The sequence below is a fragment of the Siniperca chuatsi genome, linkage group LG14, assembly GCF_020085105.1.
Source record: "Siniperca chuatsi isolate FFG_IHB_CAS linkage group LG14, ASM2008510v1, whole genome shotgun sequence".
NCBI classification, from domain to species: domain Eukaryota; kingdom Metazoa; phylum Chordata; class Actinopteri; order Centrarchiformes; family Sinipercidae; genus Siniperca; species Siniperca chuatsi.
In genome coordinates, this window is record NC_058055.1 from 3465276 (window position 1) to 3488264 (window position 22989).

General features: G+C 39.6%; 1 protein-coding gene across 1 annotated transcript; it reads right to left on the minus strand.

Annotated features, from left to right (window-relative positions):
• Positions 1-551: 551 nt before the first annotated feature.
• On the minus strand, positions 552-21385 carry cfap58 (cilia and flagella associated protein 58). The gene is made up of 18 exons (XM_044222044.1): positions 21233-21385; positions 20508-20777; positions 20113-20261; positions 19878-20028; positions 19092-19286; positions 18151-18288; positions 16862-17021; positions 14435-14517; positions 14005-14196; positions 13694-13855; positions 13098-13244; positions 12619-12759; positions 12295-12518; positions 10786-10894; positions 10487-10591; positions 6722-6841; positions 6035-6159; positions 552-5846 (listed from the first exon to the last, which is right to left on the minus strand). The coding sequence occupies exons 1-18, from the start codon at positions 21236-21238 to the stop codon at positions 5735-5737; spliced, it is 2589 nt and encodes an 862-aa protein (XP_044077979.1). The 5' UTR covers positions 21239-21385; the 3' UTR covers positions 552-5734.
• Positions 21386-22989: the final 1604 nt, after the last annotated feature.

The following is a 22989-nucleotide window of genomic DNA, read 5'->3' on the forward strand; positions in this document are numbered from 1 at the left end:
CAATTTTGCATTTTTGATCAAGGAGTTAACACCAAGGATCCATTGTTTAGGATCCATTGCTATTTTAATCCAATGAAATTTCTCAATCTCTGTTTGAACAGAAGACCAGCATGTTGTGATCAATGAACACGATCACATTAAATTAAAATAAGTACCACGTTGTTTTTGCACTTTTGGCACACTGGAGAACATAAATCATCATATTTACTACATATTTCACGAGTTACATGCAAATTATTAAAGATCTTATGTTGTGTTTCATGTGATTTAGTGGTTGTTTTGGCATTATACAAAACTTTCTCAAAGTTGGTCATTCGTGTAGGTCATCACTTTCCAACTAATGCAAATTTCTGCCACTTTTACAATAAGGAGTTGAGTTCAAATAACTCTTGAAAGTCATTTGAGGAATACAAAACTCCTGTAACTGATTTTAATATAATGTGAACCTAGATACGCAGCCTATAACACATTTTCGTAATGCTAATTAGCCTTCCAATCCCTAAACCCCACATCTACACAAATGTATTCAAAGTAAGGATTATTGGCAATAAGCACAAAGAGTCAATGTCTTTAATAGATATATAAAGAGAAGATATGTCAAGAAATAAAAGAGTTTTACCGGAGAATCCCCTGTACTGATTGCTTTTCACTACATCATTTCACAGGCAGTTCTCAAAGTGAAATCATATGATAACAAAAACTACAGCCAATATTGGAAATTTGAAAATAAAAGACTCAGTAAAACAAGGATCTTCTTGAAATTAATTCAAATATCAATTTAAGACAATAAATAAAAAATAGATGCTAATGAAAAATGCCAAATGGCCCATCTCTCCTTCACAGCATGCTTCAAAATCTGCATAATCCCTGCTTTCAGTCTGTGACCTCCTGTCTAAAAGCCTCGGCTACATGAGAATAAACACATGCACTGACGTAACAGTTCACGCCATCACACCCAGAATGCACTCCGACTGGGAAATATAATAATATGGCTATCTTTGAGGTCTGGAACATCCAGCTCTCAGATATGAGCAGATTTGACAGATTAAGCTTTTTACAGCCTGATGGGTTTGAGAGAAATGAGAAAGTAAGGAGTCAGAGTGTGTTTCACTGAGGACTTGTTCATGATGCACACATTTCTTTAACATATTCTAAACAGTGATGGGATGATGTATTTTGGACTTTTTCCTTTAGCCCAATAAATGTGACTCTACTGATAAAAATGCTATATTTTGTGTGTACTCCAAGCTGGTGATTAGGACAGAACTGAAAACTTGTCAGTGAAAATAAGTGTTTTTAGTGCTCCCAAAATAGATACCATGATTTTAGAAATTGGCAAGCAGATACAACAGGCGAAGACAAAGAGAGAAGCTGCAGACAGTTTCACTGAACACATGGCGTCAGTACACAGGAGGTGCTGTGCCTACCTGCTTGGTTAAAAAATAAAATCTCACACCACAGAACACACCGTACTCACTATACCTACATACAGTATCTAAAAACACTTGAGCACACAATATGCAGTACATGCCGTGTGTATGCACACATTTCATCATCAACAGCGAAGAACAATTTGGGAAGCATCACGACCAACCAGCCTCGCTAAGCAGCTGCTTCTTCCCCACACAACAGGGGGAGAAGAAAGGAGATTTGGATTTGGCCAGTCAGAGGCCTCCCATTACTACGGCAACGTAGCTCACACAGCCCAGCACTGCACAGACGCTGGTTACCATGGTTATACTGTAATTGCACTGGCAAAGGAATTACTCCACAAGCAACAGAAGGGATACGGAGAGAACTCTCTCTTTCTACACCTTTTCAACTACTGCGAACGCCACCAGAGTTGGCTGTAAATGTACTGGCTTTGTCTGAGGAGGTGGGACACAGTATATGGCCTGATTTTAGCTTAACAAGAGCAAATTATACATAAGCTATGAATACTGTAAATATGTAGAAATGGGAATTTTTGTGATTTGTAGCAGCATGGTTAGTATGGAAATAGCTATTCTGCACTTAAAAAGCTGCATATTCCTCCTTAAATTTGCAGTGAATTTTTTTTTATACTAAATCTTAGCATCTTATTGTTTAAATTGGTTGTGGTGAACATACACCAATTATGCATAAGACAAATGATGTGAATATTTGTAGTCATTAAACAATGATACCTGTTCAGTTATAATTGGATAGAAACAGATCCAGTGTGTGTTCATTCCACTCAAACACTTCAGCAGCTGATGTCACTGATAAGCACACCTGCTAACGAGCTTCAACAAAGCCTAAACAAGGATCAGTAGCTGGGGACCCAGGAACACTGTTTGCCCTGAATTAAGTCTTTAAGGAAGATTCTTCTTCCACTGCATATAAATCTCACAGACCCAATCTGCGGCTTTACCATAGAGTAAAAACTAAATTTTCTTTTCTTGTATGGAGCCCACACTACAGGACGACAGCAGTTTATGTGTGTTTGCCTGTGTGTCATAATTTGCCAAAGCGAGACGATGGGAGAACTAAAACTATTCAGATCAAAGAACACATCCTCATAGCGGCATACTGCAGCAGGAGTCCTGGGATCACCAGGAATTACGGTGAATGAATTGCACTGTTCAACATCAACAGAATGAGATGGTGATAATAATTCCATTCTGTAGCTCATGCAAAGCCTTTAATTGAGTGTCCGATACACATATAATACAAAATATACAATATTGCTGTACCTAATAATTTTAGATAACAAAAAATTAAAAAAAATCTTTTCACCCATGTATTTTAAAAGTATAGCAGGAGATGGAATGTATTTTTGTCTTGTCAGTCTATATTTTGCTGACATGTAGTGGTGATCACAGGGACATCATGTAAATAACCTGCTCAAGAGACAAAGAGGGTGACGATGCCACATATAATCTCACTTTTTGTAATATGATAGATGCAGAAAATAAAACATGAACCCTTGACCCCTGGGTGCTCCCAGGGCTGTGACTTGCACCTGCATTGATGGTGATTCAACAATAGAGGGCACCAATGCAGTGTGATATGTGTCTTTTGCTTCAGATGACTGCAAGATAAGTTTAATTAGAAAAATCACATGTTCAGTCCCTGCACACAACATGAACTCTGGCTGATTGGGATAAGTTAATTATCAGCTTTTATTCTTATACCTAGCACTACTCCATCACTGAAGTGTCATGGGACATATTGTTTTGTAGGGTAATGTGTCTCAATGGTTCCTCCATACGTGTAATAATTATATATTATCGCCATAACTTGGTAATAAAGGAATGGTTTAAGTGACAGATAAACAGTTTCCTATGTAGAAATATTTACTTAACCCTGCTGAGACAATCAGATTCTAAGTTCTTACAGCCTGACTCATTTCTTCCATAATGATCGTAACAATGTTAACTAAGTCAGAAACTGCTGGTTTTCCCTTGTCATATCCTAAGAATATGCACAAGTCAAAAATGTGCATTTGTGTGCTGTTTAGACTGGGGCTGAAAGGATTTTTTCATAACAGATGACATTTTGATAAGTTCTGGTGCAGACAATTCTGATCTGTCTGTTCTGCTTTAAAAAAAAAAAGAAATCTGTGCAAAGTTTTGTCTTAAATATCAGACATGACAAAGCCTGAAAAAAAGTCCCAAATATACATTAATTTTTTATTAAATCTCTTCAGTAAATATACTGCAGACAAAGGCTTCTGAACAGCATATATTTTAGGATTTGTGATGAAATATGTTAGGCCTCACCACGAGTGGAGAACAAAAGACAGCGGCCCAGTTGGGAAAGGCAAAGCTTGGACCCAAGGCTTGAATGGAAAGCACGGGCCAAACAGTAAAATAGCGCCAAATCTCCACCAGACATTAATTCACAGTTAAACATGAGATTTAGGCTTGAATCCAAACACTGGGTTTCTATTGGATAAACTGCCAAACACAGCTATGACGTCATCACCTCTATAAAGCCTAGCGCCACACACTCTCAGAGATGGACAAGTCAACATTTAGTACAGGAGATCACGTTAGTGGTGGAGTCCAGAAGGAAACTGCAGCACAAAACCTTTTCTTTACTATTTTCTTAAACTCGGGCAGACTTGCAGTAGTTGGCTGAGTTAATAAACTGGGCACTTTTTTTTGGGATCTTTTATGTATCTGGATTGCTGAAGAGCAGAGCGACAGTTGAGCACAAATTTCTTTTGGGATTTGATCACTGGCATAACATGCCAGAGTGTTTAACAATACCTTTTATTAACCTGGCATTGGAGAGAACACTGTGGAGAAACATAAGCATGAGGGATCAATATACTTCCTTTTATTGAGAAGGACGCGATGCTCTTCTCAGTATGCTGTATCCTCTCTACCAAAGGTTTTTTTTTTTAGATTTTCTCTTTTCCTTAGACATTTACTGATTGTGCAGCATTTTCTTTTAAGGTGAAGAAATTGAATGTTTGAGTATTGAACTGAAGTATAGGGTTTATAACAGACAACTGAGTAGTCTGTGATAAATGCTTGAATGGTCAAATGAAGAAGCAACTCAACCCCAACAGATCTGTGCTGGTGCTGTGGCCTTGGAAGCTGGGGAATTGAAGACTTAAATCTTCCCCTATTGTCTTTATTTGAACAGCAGTATGCTGTATCAAAGCTGTATGTTTCAGCTGACACCTTCATCAGATCAAACAGAAGGAGCGGGCAGGAAATGACTTTATATGAACTTTTACAATGTACAAGACATCCTTTGGATAATTCAAATATTGAGTGATATCTACCAGCAATATATTTTCTGCCGAATGATCTTTGAATGAAATTGATTATTTTGGCATTTTAAATACATTTTCCTTCCCACAGGCTCATTACTAAACAAGAAGGTAGTACGTGCTTCCCACAGTGACTCCTCATTTGAAAAAAATATGACCCTGCATATAAAACGAGTTATGTGGAAGTTGTTGGGAGGAAACCTGTCCATGTTTATTATGGTTGTATTTCATGTAGCTGGATATATAGCACAATGTGCTGAGTGATGTTCTTCTATGGTACTGTCTAAAAAGTCGCTTCCAAAGCCTAGTTTAGATCTCAAGGGATATGGAGATTTCTTGAATTTTTCATAAAATGATTGGTTGATCATTACTCCCATTTAGAGCCAACCATATGCTTAAGAGGACTATTTATACATTCTGTTTGTACCATGACCATGTTTGATAAAGACACACTGTGTGTCAACAAATTAGAACTCGCACTTAACATGCTTTGCAGTTTCCTTCTGTGCTTTACCACTTTTCACTTGTGATGTACAGTTACTGTAGTGTATTTGGGATGAGAGAAAGGTATGGACAACAGACTCTAATTTCAAAGATTTTCTAAGCTAGAAAGAACGAGAACATGATAGGGACTTGATGCGTTGCTCAAGATTTATGTACTGATCTCCTAGAACAGGATTTAGTACAGACTGAAAGCAGTCCTGGTGTGGTGGGAGGGATGAGGGACACCTTTCTGATGTCCAAATGGAATTAGCAGCAATTTTTTATCATTAAGTTATCATTATTAAAGTCACACATCATCCATCTACATTGTGAATTCTTTTTCAGAGAGGTCATGATTGCTTAATGGTAAAATACAGGGTTTTTGAAAAAAACAACAACTTTGAGTTGCTGATAATGTTAGGTTATGTGCGAATAGATATTTTTTCATTTCAAATTATGTAAATGATGTCAGATGGATGACAATATATTCCATTATAATGGCCATTATCTTCTCACAGGGTTGTCAATCCTGAAGCCTCCTCCAGTGAAATGAGGTTTGCTGCTCAGCTGGGGCAGGGGCTCCAGCTGCTCCACCTTGGTCTTGGTCCTCTGCTCACTGATGAGACACACAAAGCTCCAGGACATCAGAGTGAACAGAACTATCACTAACTGCTACAGTGTACATGTTCCCTGCATAAAATAAATTGTACATTTTGTACCGATCAATAATACTAATAATAAATAAAATGTCAAAATGTTAAAATGTCTACGATTGCTAAGATGTAAAATATAGATCAACCTCACCTGTGAAGCTTTTTCTCAAAGAGGTACTTCTTCTTAATGTTTGCTAGCTCATTAGCTAAACTCTGATTCTCACTTTTGTACTCATTCATCTTTGAGTCGAGCATTCTCAGCTCCGCTATCAACGCCTGTGGAATCCGAGCAAAAAAAACATCATTTTGTCAGAACACAGAGAAGCAAACAGGGACCACACTTTACCTGAGATCAAGTGCTGCACCTGTTCTGATATAAATGTGTTATTTATAAAAGGTTTTTAGATATATATGGACAGTTATATAGTGAGTTGTATTAGTGAAGCTCATTTAACATCACTGAAAGGATGAACTGTCTGAAACAATATCAACTCAAAGGTCTTTATATTAAAGTGTATCTAACCACATTGACAAATCTGATTAAGTTTGCTTGAGGCTTACATTCTGACGAAGGCCTTTGTTAGACAAAACTTTAATGGAATGATTTTTATTTGGTATAACAAATAACTATGGTAAATATGATGAATGTTTTTAATGGGCACAGATGACTGTGAAGGACAGAGAAAGAAATAGCTGACTTGGGGAAGCCAGAATCTGATGGGGTCAAATAAGAAAACTTGAAGGAGTGGGATACAACAAGAAAAACAACATGAAACAAGAAAACAAAACATGGGGAGAGATACGCTTTGACTGGCAACAAGAGGGTGTGTGGGATGACCTTGAGCTTTTTAGTTCTCTCTCTGATGATCCACTGGCACTGCTGGAGCTGCTCAGCTGCCTCAGGACCCGGCTGCCGGGCCAGAATGTGCTTCAGCTCCACATACAGCTTCTCCTTTTCCTTGGCGGGGAAATGGAAGGAAAGGAAATTCAATAGATGAGAGAGGGAGAATGAGCCTACATGCTGTATAACTCAAAACATCTGTTCCGATTATTAAGTTTAGGAAGGAAAAGGCACCAAAGCACACACACGTTCCTGCTATTACAGAAGAAAACTTGCAACTCCTACTGTATATAGATCTGTGATCTGCTTTTGTTGGCTTAAAGCCAGTATGTGTTTGTAGAATCCCAGTAAAAATTGTGAAATTATGGAGTCTTTTTACACAATGACAGTACATTTTCATGAGCAAATATATAATTTCATGGACTAATGTTTTGTTAGTTTGGGACTTTTAATGGGATTTGTTGACAGTAACAAAAACTAAGAAATTCACCAGCCTTATCCTTTAAGCCCTAATGACAAAATGGAATATATATGGAAGTAATAAGACTCAAACCATTTTTTATATGGTAAATAATAGCTTAAATTAACTTAATTATGGTGACCATATTGCTATGAAGATGTTTCAAAAACCACTGGACTGATGCAATAGCTATCACAGGAATCGAATCACTCGGATGACCTAATAAAGCTCAAGTGAATGATTACACTCCACACACAGAATCTCCCTCTCCCTCTCCGGTTTCTTCCCAGGCCACTGTTTCCAGCGCTGGCTCCCCCTACTGTCCTCCCCTGGCACTTACACCTTCACCGGTTATTTTCCCTATTCAGACCGTTGTTACAGACAGGGCCTCCCCTCCGGTGAGAAGTTCACTGTGCGCGGTGGATCAGACCCTCACTACCTGTGCCCCTTGGCTCGGGCCCCTGCTGTTGCCAGCAGTTGGTCTGTGCCCCTCAGGATGGCGCTGATAAATGCTTGCTCCATTGCAAATAAGTCTTTTGTACTGAACTTTTTTTTCACATCTAAAGGCTTGAATTCTGACAGAAACTTGGCAGAGAAGCATGGAATGCGGCCCCCTAATCGAACTGTGCCTGCTGGATTGTACTTTTATTAGCACTCCTTCCTCAACCTTCCTCAAGTTTACCAACTTCCATGCTCAAAAATGTACTTGGGTCTATTGGACCATGCTTGGTGTCTATTATAAATAGCTCCCGGCAATCTGGTTGTGTCCCAATTTATTTTAAAGATGCAGTTGTTCAGTCTCTTCTGAAAAAAAAAAAACTAACCTTGATCCATCCCTTCCCAAAAACTATAGGCCTATACCAAAGCTGCCTTTCATTTAAAAAAATGTTAGAAAAAGTTGTTGCCAAACAGCTCACCGTCGTCTTGACTGAACACAACATTTTAGATAAATTCCAATCTGGTTTCCGTCAGAAGCATTACACTAAAACAGCTCTTCTCAGGGTTTCCAATGACATAATGATGTCTTCTGATGTGGGTGAATGCTCTGGTGCTGCTGATGATATCCGGCAGCTGTATGTCTCTTTTAAGCCTGATGAGACTGACAAACTGACCGTTTTGCACAACTGTCTGACTGCCATTAAGGACTGGATGGCTACCAACTTTTTACAGCTCAACACAGATAAGACTGAGGTCCTTATTGTTGCTTCAGATAGCTTAGCTTCCAAGGTTGCTCAGTGTATTGGGTCCCTTTCTTCAGCTGTACAGTCTAATCTCGGTGTTGTATTTGATCAGGCTATGTACTTTGACAAACACATCAAATCGTTGACCCGTACATGTTTTTTCCTTTTAAGAAATATTGCAACTCAGTTGTGTTGTATCACAACCTGAGCTAGAGATGATCATTCATGCTTTGTTGATGTTGATTAAAAACGTGGCAGTCTATTGATACTTTGATCCTTTGACTAGAGCTGAAAGCTTGAGCTCTAAACCATACAGTCAATGATCTAAACATTGAGAAACAAGGTAACTTTGCTTCTTCGCATCGAACCTCCCCCTTCTCTCTATGAGAAAGGTGATTAGTCGAATTAAAAACTCGACAAATGGTCCATTGGTGCAGATGTTATTCGGCGCCATGTTTCATGCCAGGTTTCGATCACTTCGAAAGGTGACGTCATTAACAACAAGCCTCCACCACACGCAGCTCACATGCTGCTGTGAAAACGGAATCGCGGGTGAAAAAATCTAAAACACGAGTTGTGTTTTTTGGGCGACTGATGAAGAAAAGTCAACTGTGCAGACACATACGGGGAGAGAGAGACAGGAAGAGGCGAGCGGGGCAGGAGGTGTAGGTGTGTGCGTGTGTGTGTGTGGGAAAGAGAACTGAAGGGAAAAGCAAGGTGAGCAGATTAAAGTAGTTTGTGAGTAAACACTAAAATAAGGTGGGAATAGTAATAGCACTATAGTAAAATAGTAACATAAGAAATAACCTACTAGAAATAAGTTAATTTATTCTTTTAAATATTATAATATTTTCTATTGACAAATACTGTATATTTTTCATTGTAGAACAATACCTTGCAGTACATACTTTATTTCTTGTTACATTTGTTTGTTCTTAAGAGATGATTGAATAAAATATTGAAATATTAATGAGACAGGTTTTTGATATTTATTTTGGTTAAATTAATTGTTATATTAATCAGTAAGTAATAAAAAATAATCTTTAAAATAATTAGTTGTTAGATTAATCGACTAATCGAAGAAATTATCGTTCGATTAATCGATAAAAAAATAATCGTTAGGTGCAGCCCTATCCAAAATGCTGCTGCAAGGCTGTTGACCAGGTCCTGCAGGTCGACTCACATCACAGCCATCCTATCGTCTTTACATCGGCTTCCCATCAGGTTCAGGATTCATTTCAAGGCTCTTGTTTTCACATTTAGAGCCCTGCATGGTCAGGCACCTGTGTACATCTCTGACCTGCTCCACCCTTATATCAGTAGGTCACTCAGGTCTTCTGACCAGGGCTGACTGGTTGTCCCCCGCACTCGACTTAAAACAAAAGGTGATCGTGCCTCGAAGTCGCTCCGACACTGTGGAACGCTCTTCCTATAGACTTACATTCCACGGCCTTTAAAAGCAGCTGAAGACTCTTCTATTCATATGGGCCTTTGTCTCGCTTCACGCTGTCTAGTGTTTGGAATCTTGTGTGTTTTTAAAGATCTCTTGTTGCTTATGTTTTATTATTTGATTCTTTTTTATTGTTTTTTTATGGTGCTTTTGCATATGTTTCATTGTTGTATTTTCACTTTTTTTACGGTCTTATTATTTATAATTTTACTCTTGTGAAGCACTTTGTGACCTTGCTCTGTGAAAGGTGCTGTATTAAATAAACTTTACCTACTTAGCCTACTTACTTAAGTCAAACTCAATCTTGTTTAAAACAGAGATCATTTTAGCTAAACACTAAAACATTCTGAATGGGTCCAGCTTCCCTTCCTGTGGCAGAATTAATAATAATAATGTTAATAATTAATAATTGTTCTACAAGACACATTTGAGGGTCTACCTAGTACTTGGCTGCCATTGTCGCTCAGTGTTAGCATCTAAGCAGTCGGCTGCTGTAGTGCCAATAATTACTTTTGACATAGACCGGTGACAGAGGTAATGATATACTGACCAGCTCCTTTTTGAAGAAGTCACATCACGCACGAGGATTAGACTAATTAATGCAAAGAGGCGTGTAAAATGAGTGTGTGTGCTTGTGTGTACACATTGAGGAGACAGTGTCAAGTGTTTACCTGTAATAGGAGTTCACGTTCCTCAAGCTCTTGGGTCTTGGCAATCAGTCGTTTTTGTAAGGACTGAATCTTCTGGATGAGTTCGTACTTGCCGGGGTCACTGCCCTGCAGGGGAGAGTCATTTACAAAATGTTAATGGCCGGACCTTTTCCTCTTTGAATAATTATTAGTGGTCTTCCACATAAACTAAAAATGAAAACGTTCATGTCACTGTCTGGTAGAGAAAAACAAATACAACAGGCTAGGGCTATAATGGCTTCAAGCTAATCCACACAGACACTATGAAACAAGTCCTTCACCTCCAGTCGTCTCCATCTGTGAATATTTATGGGCTTCAGCTGCTCCTCCAGGATGCTGTTCCTCGTCCTCTCTCTAAGCAACTCCCTCTGCAGGTGGAACAGCTCTCGCCTCCAACACAACAGCTCAGTGGTATTTCACACAGTACTCACATACAACATTATTTTAACAATTAACAAGGCTCCAGACTAACTTTTTACATTGGTGACACTGGTGTGCCTGACTTTTTCATTTAGGTGCACCAGCACATAATTTAGGTGCACCCAATAAAACATTTTAAGTGTCACCCTTTTTTTGGGGGTGGGGGGATAATATATTCAAGGTAGATTTATTTATCATTTTACAATAGAGGGTTGTATAATGAGATTTGAGTTGTTGTTTATTTCACTATTGTAATTCTACTTAATTCTCCTCTTTTTTTAGTGTTTACTCACAAACTACTTTAATCTGCTCACTTTGCTTTTCTCTTCTGTTCTCTTTTTCTTTTCTCTACACACGCACACACCTACACCTCTGGACTCCTGCGCACACACCGCTTTGCCCCGCCTCTTTCAGTTTCTGCTCCGTTCACTTTCTTCGTCAGCAGTATGTTTTATAAAGTCGCCCAAAAAACAAAACTCGCGTTTTGGATTTTTTCACCCGCGATTCCGTTTTCACGACAGCAGATGAGCCGTGTGTGGAGGAGGAAACGATCTAAACCGACGGGGCACTGAATGACATCGGCACCAACAGATGCACTTACAAGCTTTTACAAAACAACGGCATAAATAGGCCTACGTAAACAGGAGACTCTCTCTCTCTCTGTTTCTCTGCAGAGCATGTGCGATTGTCAGAAGACCGCACGGGAGGGGTAGAGCGAGGGGAGACTGTCCACTCGTTAATCGATTGCGGATGGCATCGTTGTTTAAATTTCTATCAGACCTGTTAAATTTCAGGCACACTAGTGCGACCAATGAAAATGTTTAGTCGCACTTGACAGATTTTTGGTCGCACCCTGGAGCCCTGAATTAATATACTAAATTTGCCCCATAGTTCACTGGAAGGCAATTTTAGTCAAAGTAGAAAAGAAAGGATAGAAAATACTAGCAAAAACAATAGGCTTCTTGTACTTTGGCTTGTTAGGTAACAATCATGATGTAAAATGAAATATTAAAATTAAGGTAATGAAGTAATGAATTAACTACAGGTTGACTGGAGTCTTATAGGTAATGCATCAAGATTTACTACAGAAACGCTGGAGTTTTAATAGAAAAGAGTTTACTATGGTTTTGGAAGCTAGACGTTCAAAGGAAGTTATTCCTACCTCTGACTCTGGATCTCTTTCCACCTTGCTCTATCTTTCCTTGAATCGTACACTTCTACTCTAAATACGGCACTTTGTAGGTCACCTCATTCTTTCTCCATCCTGCCCATCTTCTCTACTCCACATTCTTCTCTTAGAGCAATTCAATGCTGACTGTCTTTGTTCAAACTCTCTCTTTATCCTGCTCAGGCCCTCTTCTCTCTTTTACCTCAGGTCCTCTGTGTTGGGTACAGTCTTGTCCAGGATGCTCTTCTTGCGCCGGAGCCTCTTGATCTCCAGCTTGAGCAGGCGAATGTCTTCCATCAGCTGGTGGTAGTGGAAGTCCCCCTTGCTCAGGATTGATTGCTGGATCCTGATCTTCTCACACAGCAACGCACGCTCATCATTGCGGCGTAGCAGCTGTTTGCCCAGGTTGTCCCGCTCTCTAATCACCTTGAGAGATGTTGCGCCAACAAATAATCAAATACAAGTCTCTGTTTATCATTCTCTTTCTCTGCTTGATCTTGTCTACCTCCTTCACTTTTTTTTTTACCTGTTCCAGTTGCTTCTTCTGTTGGATCTGCTCAGCATCAGCGTCCGCTATAATCTTCTGCAGTTTTTGCAGTTCTGCTTTCTGACTGTCAACACGCTGCTTTGTTTCTTCAAGCTGGAGCTTCATCAACTGCAGCTCCCCCTGTAGCAGGACACAGAGATGGGTGTACACATGCATATAAACTAGGCATAAAAGGTCATGGCAATGTGCAGTGAAGGTAGCCCTAAAAATGGCTATCTTCTGCTTAGAAGTGGGTCAGTGGTTACCAGTGCTACTTGCCAAGGCAACTTTCAACAAATGAAATGTACCTAATGCTCATACATGGGGGCAAATTTTACATCAACATTTATTAATTTGGCAGAAGCTTTTATCCAAGCGTAAAGTTACTAAAAGGGCTAAATAATAACAATCTAAATGATGATAAGGAACTCAAAACCACACCCAACCCACCAAAGACCCAATGAGGCAGGCTACAGTACCTTGAGGGCCTCATTATCCTTCTCTAAGCGCTTGTGTTCCTGCTGATCCTTGGCAAGGGCCAGCTCCTTCCCAGTGATCTCATCTCTCAGTCGGGTGACCTGGTTGTTCATTGTCTTCATCTTCCTCTTCATCTCTGCAATCTCTTCCTGAGGCACAGAGATAGACGGTGGAAGGAGGGAAAGCAAGGAAGGGGGGGAAAAGTAAAGGATATATAAACTATATATTATATACATACAATAAAGTAAATAAAGTGCAACCAGTGGTCAAAAAGTTCATAGAAATTGAGAGAAAGTACTAGTAACAACGCTGGAAACATGTGGGCATATTTAGCCTCAGCCATCTTTTCAAACTAGCAAAACCAGAATATAAACAAGGAACTACAGAAATAAAGGGAAAATATTACGCTCCATCCGAATCCTTAGTGCAATATGTTATTTCAAGACATAAAAGAATCTCAGTCATAACTTTTCCATTATCTAGTAACTATTGGTGTAATGCATACTGGCATGCCACGGCTGACTCACTGGCAAGCTGACTCCTTACCTGGATAATTAACTGACAAACTGAATGGATGACAAGAACACAACATTTGTACCTGAGCCTCAATGAGGTTTTTGCTGTAGATGTTTCTTTCAGACACGACGGACTCCAGCAGGTTCTCTTGCTGTTTGAGCTTGCACTCTGCCTCAGTGACCTTCTTCCTCCAATCAAATATCTCCATCTCTCTTACTTCAACGTCATTCATTTTTTGTTGGACCTGTGGAAGAAATAAAAGTTCCCCTCAGAGAGGCCAAGGTTGATGGCAGGTTCCACAACCTTGTGATAATAAATAACTTCATCATCTTGTAATATTAAACTTAAGCCAAATAATACAATTCAATAAGCTAGCTCTTCTGGATAACCTGCCTTCTGCATTAGGTTGCTGGTGTCGTTGATGTAGCGGTCACGTTCTTTTTCCAGTTGTTGGATGATCTTACGCTGCTTCTGGGCCTCCTGGCGGTAGCCATTGATCTCATGTTCCAAGGTCTTTTTGTCCTGCTCGAGGAGCTTCACAAGGTTCTGCTGTTTCTCAGTCGACTGTGCAGCTTTGATCATGTTCTATTAAATGGGATCATACCCACAGATACAGGAACATGAGTAAATATATGCTGATTCTGGTGTTGAATGTTATGTTATAGTTGGATGACGCACCATATACGCACCATGTACATACTATATATGTACTGTATATATGTATATACATATATACACACATATATATATATATATATATATATATATATATATATACATATATATATATATATGTTTGCAAGAAGGTACACTATAAGCATACCTTATTTAAGATGTCTCTCTCTCGGATCAGCTCGTCTATAGCTTTCCTGTCAGCTTCAACTTGCTTTTGGGAAGATTCAAGATCTGCGGCGGGAGAAAGATGGGTTTGTGTGTGGACAAATCTGGAGATGTAGTCTGTATATTATGCAAAATATTATTTCTTGCCCATCTGTGGGTGTGGTGGGGTAAACTGGAGATTGAGGGATGGTATGGTTTGGGTATGGGGAAGGAAAAAGTCTCCGCAACATGCATGCTTATGTGATATGTTCAAGTTGACTGTTATGAATGTACCTGTAAATATACATGCCAAAAAAAAAAAAATTGCAAACAAAATAATAGGCTAAATTATATTTAAAAAAATTACAGAAAGTGTGTACAATATATCTGTTTTTAGAATGAAAGAGCTGTACAGTTTGAGTCCCCACCCTTGATTAGGCCAAGGATGGTCGTGTCATCTGCATCTCTCATTGTAATATTGTTGTTCTGGGTGGAAACAGTCACAAGTATCCAGGGTGTCGAGTTTGGGGCTGAGGCAACAGCCCTGGCAGATTCCATATGGAAGCAAATATGGGTCACAAAAATGTGCATGCACTGATCTGAATGTGTAATAAAGTTTTGCAGCTGTAGAAATATTTAGTGCATGTGTGAAGCTTTGTGCACACAGATAATTTGCACATGTAAAACTTTTTGTAGCTGTAGAAATATTTTGTGTATTTAAAATTTGTGCTGGAATAAGTCTGAGAGATGGACGCACACATTTCCTATCTTTGTATGTGACACTGAAGTTTTTACACCTGAGCTGACTAGCCAATCAGCATCTTGCCCACTGACCATACAATCAGAGGTAGTCAAACTGTCCAATCAGGGGGCAAAAGGTTCTAAAACATTCTGGTTACTGATGGCTATTGGCCGGATTGTGTTGAAAGCAGAGCTGTAATCCAGAAAGAGCATGCGCACATTACATGTCCTGTTAGTGTCCAAGTGTTCCAGTATAGAGTGAAGCGCTGGGGCCACCACGTCATCCACTGATCTGTTCAGGCGGTAGGCAAACTGTGGGGGATCCACCGGATTTGAAACCAGAGTTTATGGATTGGAGAACCAGCTTTTCTAGGCACTTCATGGCGACCGTTGTAAGTGCTACCGGCCTAAAGTCATTCATTGGATGTTTCTGGTTTTTTAGAGAAATATTCTCCTCTCTGGTCAGGCATTTGATAAACTGATGATGGTTCATGTCAGTCTCCAAGTTCATGTGTGTCTATGACAAAACATGGCCAAGGTTGTCGTAGTATTTGGAGCAGTATTTTGTCTGTCACATACTTGGCCAAACAATGACAAATGAACATCTTTGATTGACTGTTACGCTGCCGCTAATAGAATAATTTGGTTTTCTTAGCTACAGGATATGATTAGGCATGTCCAACATGTGTTTATTTTATTTTAAGTTGATTATAAATTACTTTTACTTTACTTTTTTTTTTTCTTTTTTTTTACAAGTAACTACATTCTGTCACACCGTCCCTCAGTTTGGGAGCCATCGACACTGATGGGGCAACGCTCAGCTTGAGTAAGTGACATGTGAATCAGCCATGCAAATAGCCCAAAACCAAACCATTGTTGACTGAACAATGGAGATAATGACTGGCTAATGAATATAAATAACATCTGTTTATAATCTTAGGAAAGAACAAATCAAGAAATTAGTGTGCAGGTATTTAGCAGTGGTTACAATACATGTTTAATCCTTATTTAATCAGCTTTTCCTATTGACCACTGAGTCCTGAAATGACACCCTTACACATTACACATGTAATAACATGTATTATATAACTAATCAGTGTAAAAAATAATACCTTTTTTTGCACTTTCCTACATTTTATTATTCTTTCAGCAGGTTGGTGGAAGAGCTTTTTAGTCTTTTAAACATCACTTCTTGTTTCCTCTGTCTGAAATGTATTAACAGAGAATAAAAAAAATGTATTTATAATATTGAAAGGCTGCTTGATGAGCTGCAGCATCGCCACATGGTGGTGACTGATGTCCCGCATACCACTGCCATATGCCAACATTACCGCAAGGCCTTCCACCAGCACAACCACACAGCCCAGGAGTTGCAAGAGGGATGACGCAGAGGCAGAGGAATGATTCTTCGCCTGGCTCGCAAAGCAGGGCTGGAAGAGCAACATCCCCACCGCAAAAAAGGGCAGCACATGTGCATCGATGCGCTTTCAGCTTCCTGTGAATGCCTCCCTGAAAAGCAGACTTTTGGGCGGTTGATCAACCACCCAAGGAAAAGATCCAACCTGAGGCATCTGTGCCATGTATAGACTGTTAAATTCATCTGTGTAAGCTGCTGCAGCTGTGAAAACGCATGCAGCCACATACCTGAAGACGCCTGCAACAAATCTAGTGACGAGTCAACCTCCTGTACCTTTCTCCAGACCAGCGATCTGAGCTTTCAGTGTCTCCCTCTGCACATCCACATCAGCTTTCTGATCCTCCATCTGGTGGAACTTCTTCTGGATGGCTTCTCTCATCTTTGTTTGTTTGGAAATCTCCTGACGCATCTGATTCACCTCCTCTTCTCTCATCTGGTGACAGGAGTTGTATGAAGCATTACACAGAAGTAGCAAGGAGGGGAAAGGGTTTTGAAAAAGCAGAGTGGACAACAGATGTCACTGTGCGCCAAGGGCCGTAACTCAAATTTGGTCTGTCTCTCTGACTACATCCTTCACCAAACTGTTTCAAAGTACTTAAGACAAAAATAAAAAGCCTTTCCTCTTTTTTGCTGTCTTTGCTTTCTAGGAGTAGTACAGCTCAAAACACTGTAGGCTTGTCTCTGACTTGCTCTTTACATGTTGTGCTGTTGGAGCAGTGCCCCATGTGATACAATAGGACAGAATCATATCATCCATTATCAGGTATCCTTCACTACTGTTGATTTGATACAATACTGAGAAAGATGCCAACTCCATGACTTCTATTTTAAATTAACAAATAAGAGAGAAAAAATACTTCTGAAGGTTAATCGAGTAATGCCTACACAGCTTTACCTCTACTCTGATTTTGTCACTGTACTGTACACGCTGCATGTTAAATATAATAACCTTCAGGACTGGCCAACTTCGGCTATCTACTTTGGCTGTATGTAGTCTATGAAAGATCAGTGAGGAGTGACTGAGTAAATCTAGGTTTTCACTGAGCGTGAATGATACACTGTATGGTATCACAGAAATAATTATAGCCTTTTTTTCACTGTACTCCAGTGTGCACAATGCTAATGCAAGTTTCAGGATGTTTTTGAGGAAGTTGAGGAAGTTTTCCAAAAGAAGAGTATCATTAGGAAAATGTCAAATATTATTCATTCTTGTCTCAAAAAATAAATATTACTTATTTTTAATAAGGTACATGCCCTAGCAACTGCCTACCTAAGGATGAGTGGAAAAGCAGCTCTGAAAGAACAAGCTTACACTCTCATAACTCCATGTTATGTGACTTAGCAAATCAGGTATAGGTATACAGTATGTCTCATCAACAGTGTGAAGTCATTCAGGTCTGTTACTTTACCACTCTCTTTAGCCCACTCTAATTCATAATCACGCATGCACAGGCACACCGCTAACATAAACAACCAGTCAGGCATATACAGTGTTCATTTGAGAGGCAGAGGTGTGTCTCTGTCGGTCAGGTGTGTATGCGAGTCAGTGGACCAACGTGTACCTTGAGCTCATTTGCGTTCTGCTGATTTGCCAAGGAGAGATGTTCTTTGACTGATGAGAGCTGCTCACACTCCTGCTGCAGCTTGGTGTTCTTCACTTGCATCTGCTCCAGCTCCTTGGTGGATCGCTCATTCAAGATCTGTCACAGTCCAGGAAGAGGTGTGGGAGGAAATGCTGTGTATTAATCACACAGTTACATGTACACTGGATTTACAATGTTATGGTTAACCACCCTAAATGATAAAAGATGCACTGAGAATAATATACATACAGGTTTTTAAATGCATATTGGTTTTATACACAAGTTTCCCCGATGTACCCTGTGGTTTTGTTGAATACATATTGGTTTATAGGTTCATATAATGGCTTACTGACCTATACCTTGGCTTTAATTAATATTTATTTATATATACTGTACACTTGTTCCAAAAATATCTTTTGGAAGAATGCTGTTCATCTCTCCAGTAGAGCTCCACAGACTTGTGTATGCCAAGGCGCACTGAAGCTGTTCTGGAGGCACGTGGTGGCCCAACACCTTACTATGATGCATCTAAGTTGGTTTCATGGTTAATTTTTCACCCATCTGTATATTGGTTCATTTGAATACATGGGTTTGTACAAGGGGTAAACTAAATACCAGAAAGAACTTACAATATATGCAATTCAATCAAAAAGGTAAGCTTAGCAATAAAGGCATCTTTTGTGAATGCTTCATGCAGTCTCACACTCTCAAAGAGGTGCTCATTTAACTCTATGGTTACTTTTGAGGCCAAATTTGTTCTGGTGTACACTCTAAGTTGTTGCTGTTTTTGTTTTTTTTCCATCTTAGGGGTAGGGGTATAGAGTAGCTATACAAATGTTATACATATGTATAAATAAACCTTTACATATTTTGGTTAAAGAAAACATAACAAGTGGTATGTGTCCCTCTCCATTGCTCACCTTAAGCTCTTTCAGCTGCAGCTCCAGTCTCTGCTGCTCCTCTTTGGCCCTTTGGCCCTGCAGATTCAGAGCTTTGATGTCCCCCATCTTGGCCTCTATGTCAGTGTGCAGCTGCTTCACCTCCTTGTCCAGCTTTTCCTTCAACCTCATCTCCCGGGAAATCTCATTCTGTTGTACCTGGAACTCCTGCTGGAGCTGGACACACAGAGCAGCAACAAGTTGGCATCAGCGCTAGATTAAATTTCATTTCATATTTCTGTTTAGTTCTTCAGCACACCAGTTTGCATTACTCCTAGGGTCCACTGCTGGAGCTAAAAAGTGGTATCCTTTTAAATGTAATCCTACTGGAATTAGTCATATAAATCACAAGTAAAGATTTCCCTTCCCAGTTTAGTGAAAAGGTTTGTGGCTCCATGAGTGTGCTATTGCACTGTTTATGCTTAACATAATTTGGCTACTTCTATTTTTACATTTTTTAGCATCATGTACATACATATGGTCTTCTGCAGACTCACTGACGTGGTAAAAATACTGCAAAACTGAAGTAACGTAAATATAGGTTAAAAATCTGATTTCCCTCTACTTCTCTACATGTTTGTTTTGCTGTTGTCATGTCAAAATCTGGCATAGTCACAGCAATCTTCCCATGAATATAGGCCTTATACGATTATTTTCTTGTAGCCAAGAGCAGAGTCACGAGTCACAGAATCTCCTTGTGTCTCTACCAATGATTTGAATCAGAAATAGGTCAGCCTACTGTCTGTGAGAATGTGTCACTTATTTTACCTGAGAAATATTTTCTAAGGCACTATCTCGTTGGGCCTCTATCTCCTGCTGGGTTGTGGTGGCCTTGTTTAGTTTTTCTCTCAGACCCTCCACAGTTGTCAGCAGCTGATCCCTCTCCTTAGTCAACTCCTCATTCATTTTTAGTAGATCACTGAAAAAAAACAGATTACAGTTGGTTCCATCCACTTTATCTACAGATTCCACACAATGATGAGGAGGAGGACAGATGGCTGACCTCTGCTCTTGGTCCATAGAGAAGCCAGTTTTTTGTTCAGCCATTTTGATTAGGTTGGCAACTTCTTCTTTTAAATTCCTGATGGTCTCTTTGTCCCTCTTCTCTTTATCATGAGCAGCATCAACCATTTTCCAAGCTTTATCCAGCTCCTACAGTGAAAGCAAAATCATTTTTTAGCAAAACCTTATCGAGTTAATGGAATCTGAGGGTAAAACAATAAAACATCACCCAAATGATTAAATGAAATATAACTTTCTATGCCAAACACCACATACTTCCTCAATTTGCATTTCTGGTCCTTTATTTTACACAATCCCAGGTGTAACATAATCTCCATGTTTAAAATTTTGCCAAGTCAGGGCCAAAACCCCCCCAAATATAAATAACTGCTATACCCGCTTTAGTGAAGCAATTGTTATTTCATCTTCCTGGGACAGTTTCAGGGCAGCTGCAACTTTAGTTGAGGTTGACACAATCTCTGCATTCAGCTCTCTGCATTTGGACATTAGCCTCTTCTCATTCTCTCTGGACTTCTTCAGCGCATGGATGAGCTTCTCGTACTCCACCCGGACCTTATCCATACTCTTGTCCCCAACCAGCTCATTGAGGACCATCTGGAACTCCTCCAAGGACTCAAACGTGTCCTCTCTTACCGGTCCTGTCTCCTGGAAATACAGCAGAGCCACAGACTGCAAGTGAAAATGTGTGAAGGCTGGGAGTGACAATGAGCTTAACAGGCTAGACCTGGCTGCTAGTCCTGTCCTAATGAAAAGATAAATAACAGACAGGTATGTTATGTGAAAATGATTACACCTGAAGTTACTTAACTTACTTAACTCTTAATCTAATGGCAATTTTCAAGTTTTCCCTTTGTATTTGACCCTGTAACTCACAGTAGGTTAAAGTTAATACAGATAGCACAGTAGTGAAAATAACGTTAGCGAACATGCTAATAGTTCACTTTCCACGGTCTAATAGACGTTAGATTTGATAAACTTTACGGATATTTTGCTGACAAAACTTGCTACATTTTAAACAGCGTTATGTTAATGTATAATGCTCAATCAACTAAGTTGCCCTGTAAACCTTTTGATACCAAACCCTGAGGAAGAGCACTTACCTCCATTATATGAATTGAAAAGTCAATGTTACTTCGTGAATCTTTACAGATAGCGTAGCATTGGTGTTAGTTTTATCGATAGAGCTGTTGACGTCGGTTGCTAAGGAACCACTGATCTCGCGAGAGAAGGAGTCGCTGGTCTGCAGGGTTGAATGAAGACTGTCAGTATGTAGAGTGTTACACTGAAACAACATGCACTGCTACATAACAAAGTAGCAATGTATGCTACATTTAGCTATAATACTGACTGGAACCCAGTCACACAAAGTCCTCCTACCAAGGAAATTCCCCAGAAAATGATAATTTCATTAATTCCTTTAAAAAGTGATCATTACTAGCACAGGGGCTCGGAATCAGAATCAGAAATACTTTATTGATCCCTGAGGGGAAACTCTTTCCTTACCAAAAAGTTTTGGTGCCAGTGCCCACATGTGCGGGTAGTAATTTACTCACATATTTTAGAATAAATCAATTTGACATCTAAACATAAATAATAATAATAAAATAAACAGGTGCAATGTGAAATGCAAATATATTTAAGGGGTAACTGGGTCAGTTCAGTTCAGTCCCATTCGCAGCTGGGCAATTTACCAGTATAATATAATGATGACTACATAGCACTATGTGGGACTTTTCCATCATGATATGGCTTAAATTACTGTGTTTGTGGTCTTAAGAGCTGCATTACAATAGCCATTTTAACTACGGCCATCTTGGCTCGTCATAGGAGGTAAAGCACAGGTGTAATGAATGACCATAATGATAGCTCCGCTCCATTGAAGTATCCCTGTTAGTAATGCCTGTGAGCCAGCATGTCATGCCAGTTCAAAGGCCATGGTGTGGACCTTTTTCACAGCAGACGTTTCATAGCAGGAAAAGCACAGGTGTAATGTCAAAATGTCACACCAGTGAACACACATTTCTGGTTTTAACACGTCAGCGGCTCCTTTCATATGCATGGTTTTTGATGGAGAGTGGGCAAAAGTGTTTGTGCTTATACCCTTGAACTTGACCTCAGGGCTTATCTTGATTCACCTGAAGCAAACGATAAATTGATGGATTTTTAAAATGTATTCCACCTGTCCTCTCCACTTGGCAGGGTTTCAGTATGCTCCACAAATAGGCAGCTAAAGACACTCAAAGTATTCAACCGAGTTTAATTCTCACATCTCACACTTTTTTAGATTAACCGTGACTTTGGGTCGCCAAAACCAAATGACAGCTTTAAGAACATGATTGTCCTAGCTTGCAGTTAGCTGGAAAACAGTGAGAAGAAGACAAGTGTGCTAGCTTACAGCTCTACAAGTGATGCGCTCATGTGGCATACAATATAATACTTCAAGTTACTTACCCTCTCCATTCACTTGGTAAGCTCCTGACTTTGCAGACTACAGTGGCCAGCCACATCATGCAACACTTTGTGACAATGTAGCTTGCCTGCAGCATAGGACCTATTCCAAGTGTTAAGATGTTTCATCTCCACCTGAAATGGCTTTGCCTTATCTGCACTGCTGATTGCATTTTTGTCTCAAACTGATTTGAACTAATTTGTTGTGCTACTGTTTCCCAACCTACAGAGCGATGAGCTACAGCTACAGCATTCTAAAGCTGGTAGGGACACAGTCAGAGTCAAATACACAGTCAAAACTTGAAAATTACCATTAGGTTAAGAGTTAAGTATCTCCGTGCTCAAATAACGGGAGAAACTTGTAGATTTAAGGGTCTAAAGGGTGATATTTTCTGTTCATACCACCCCC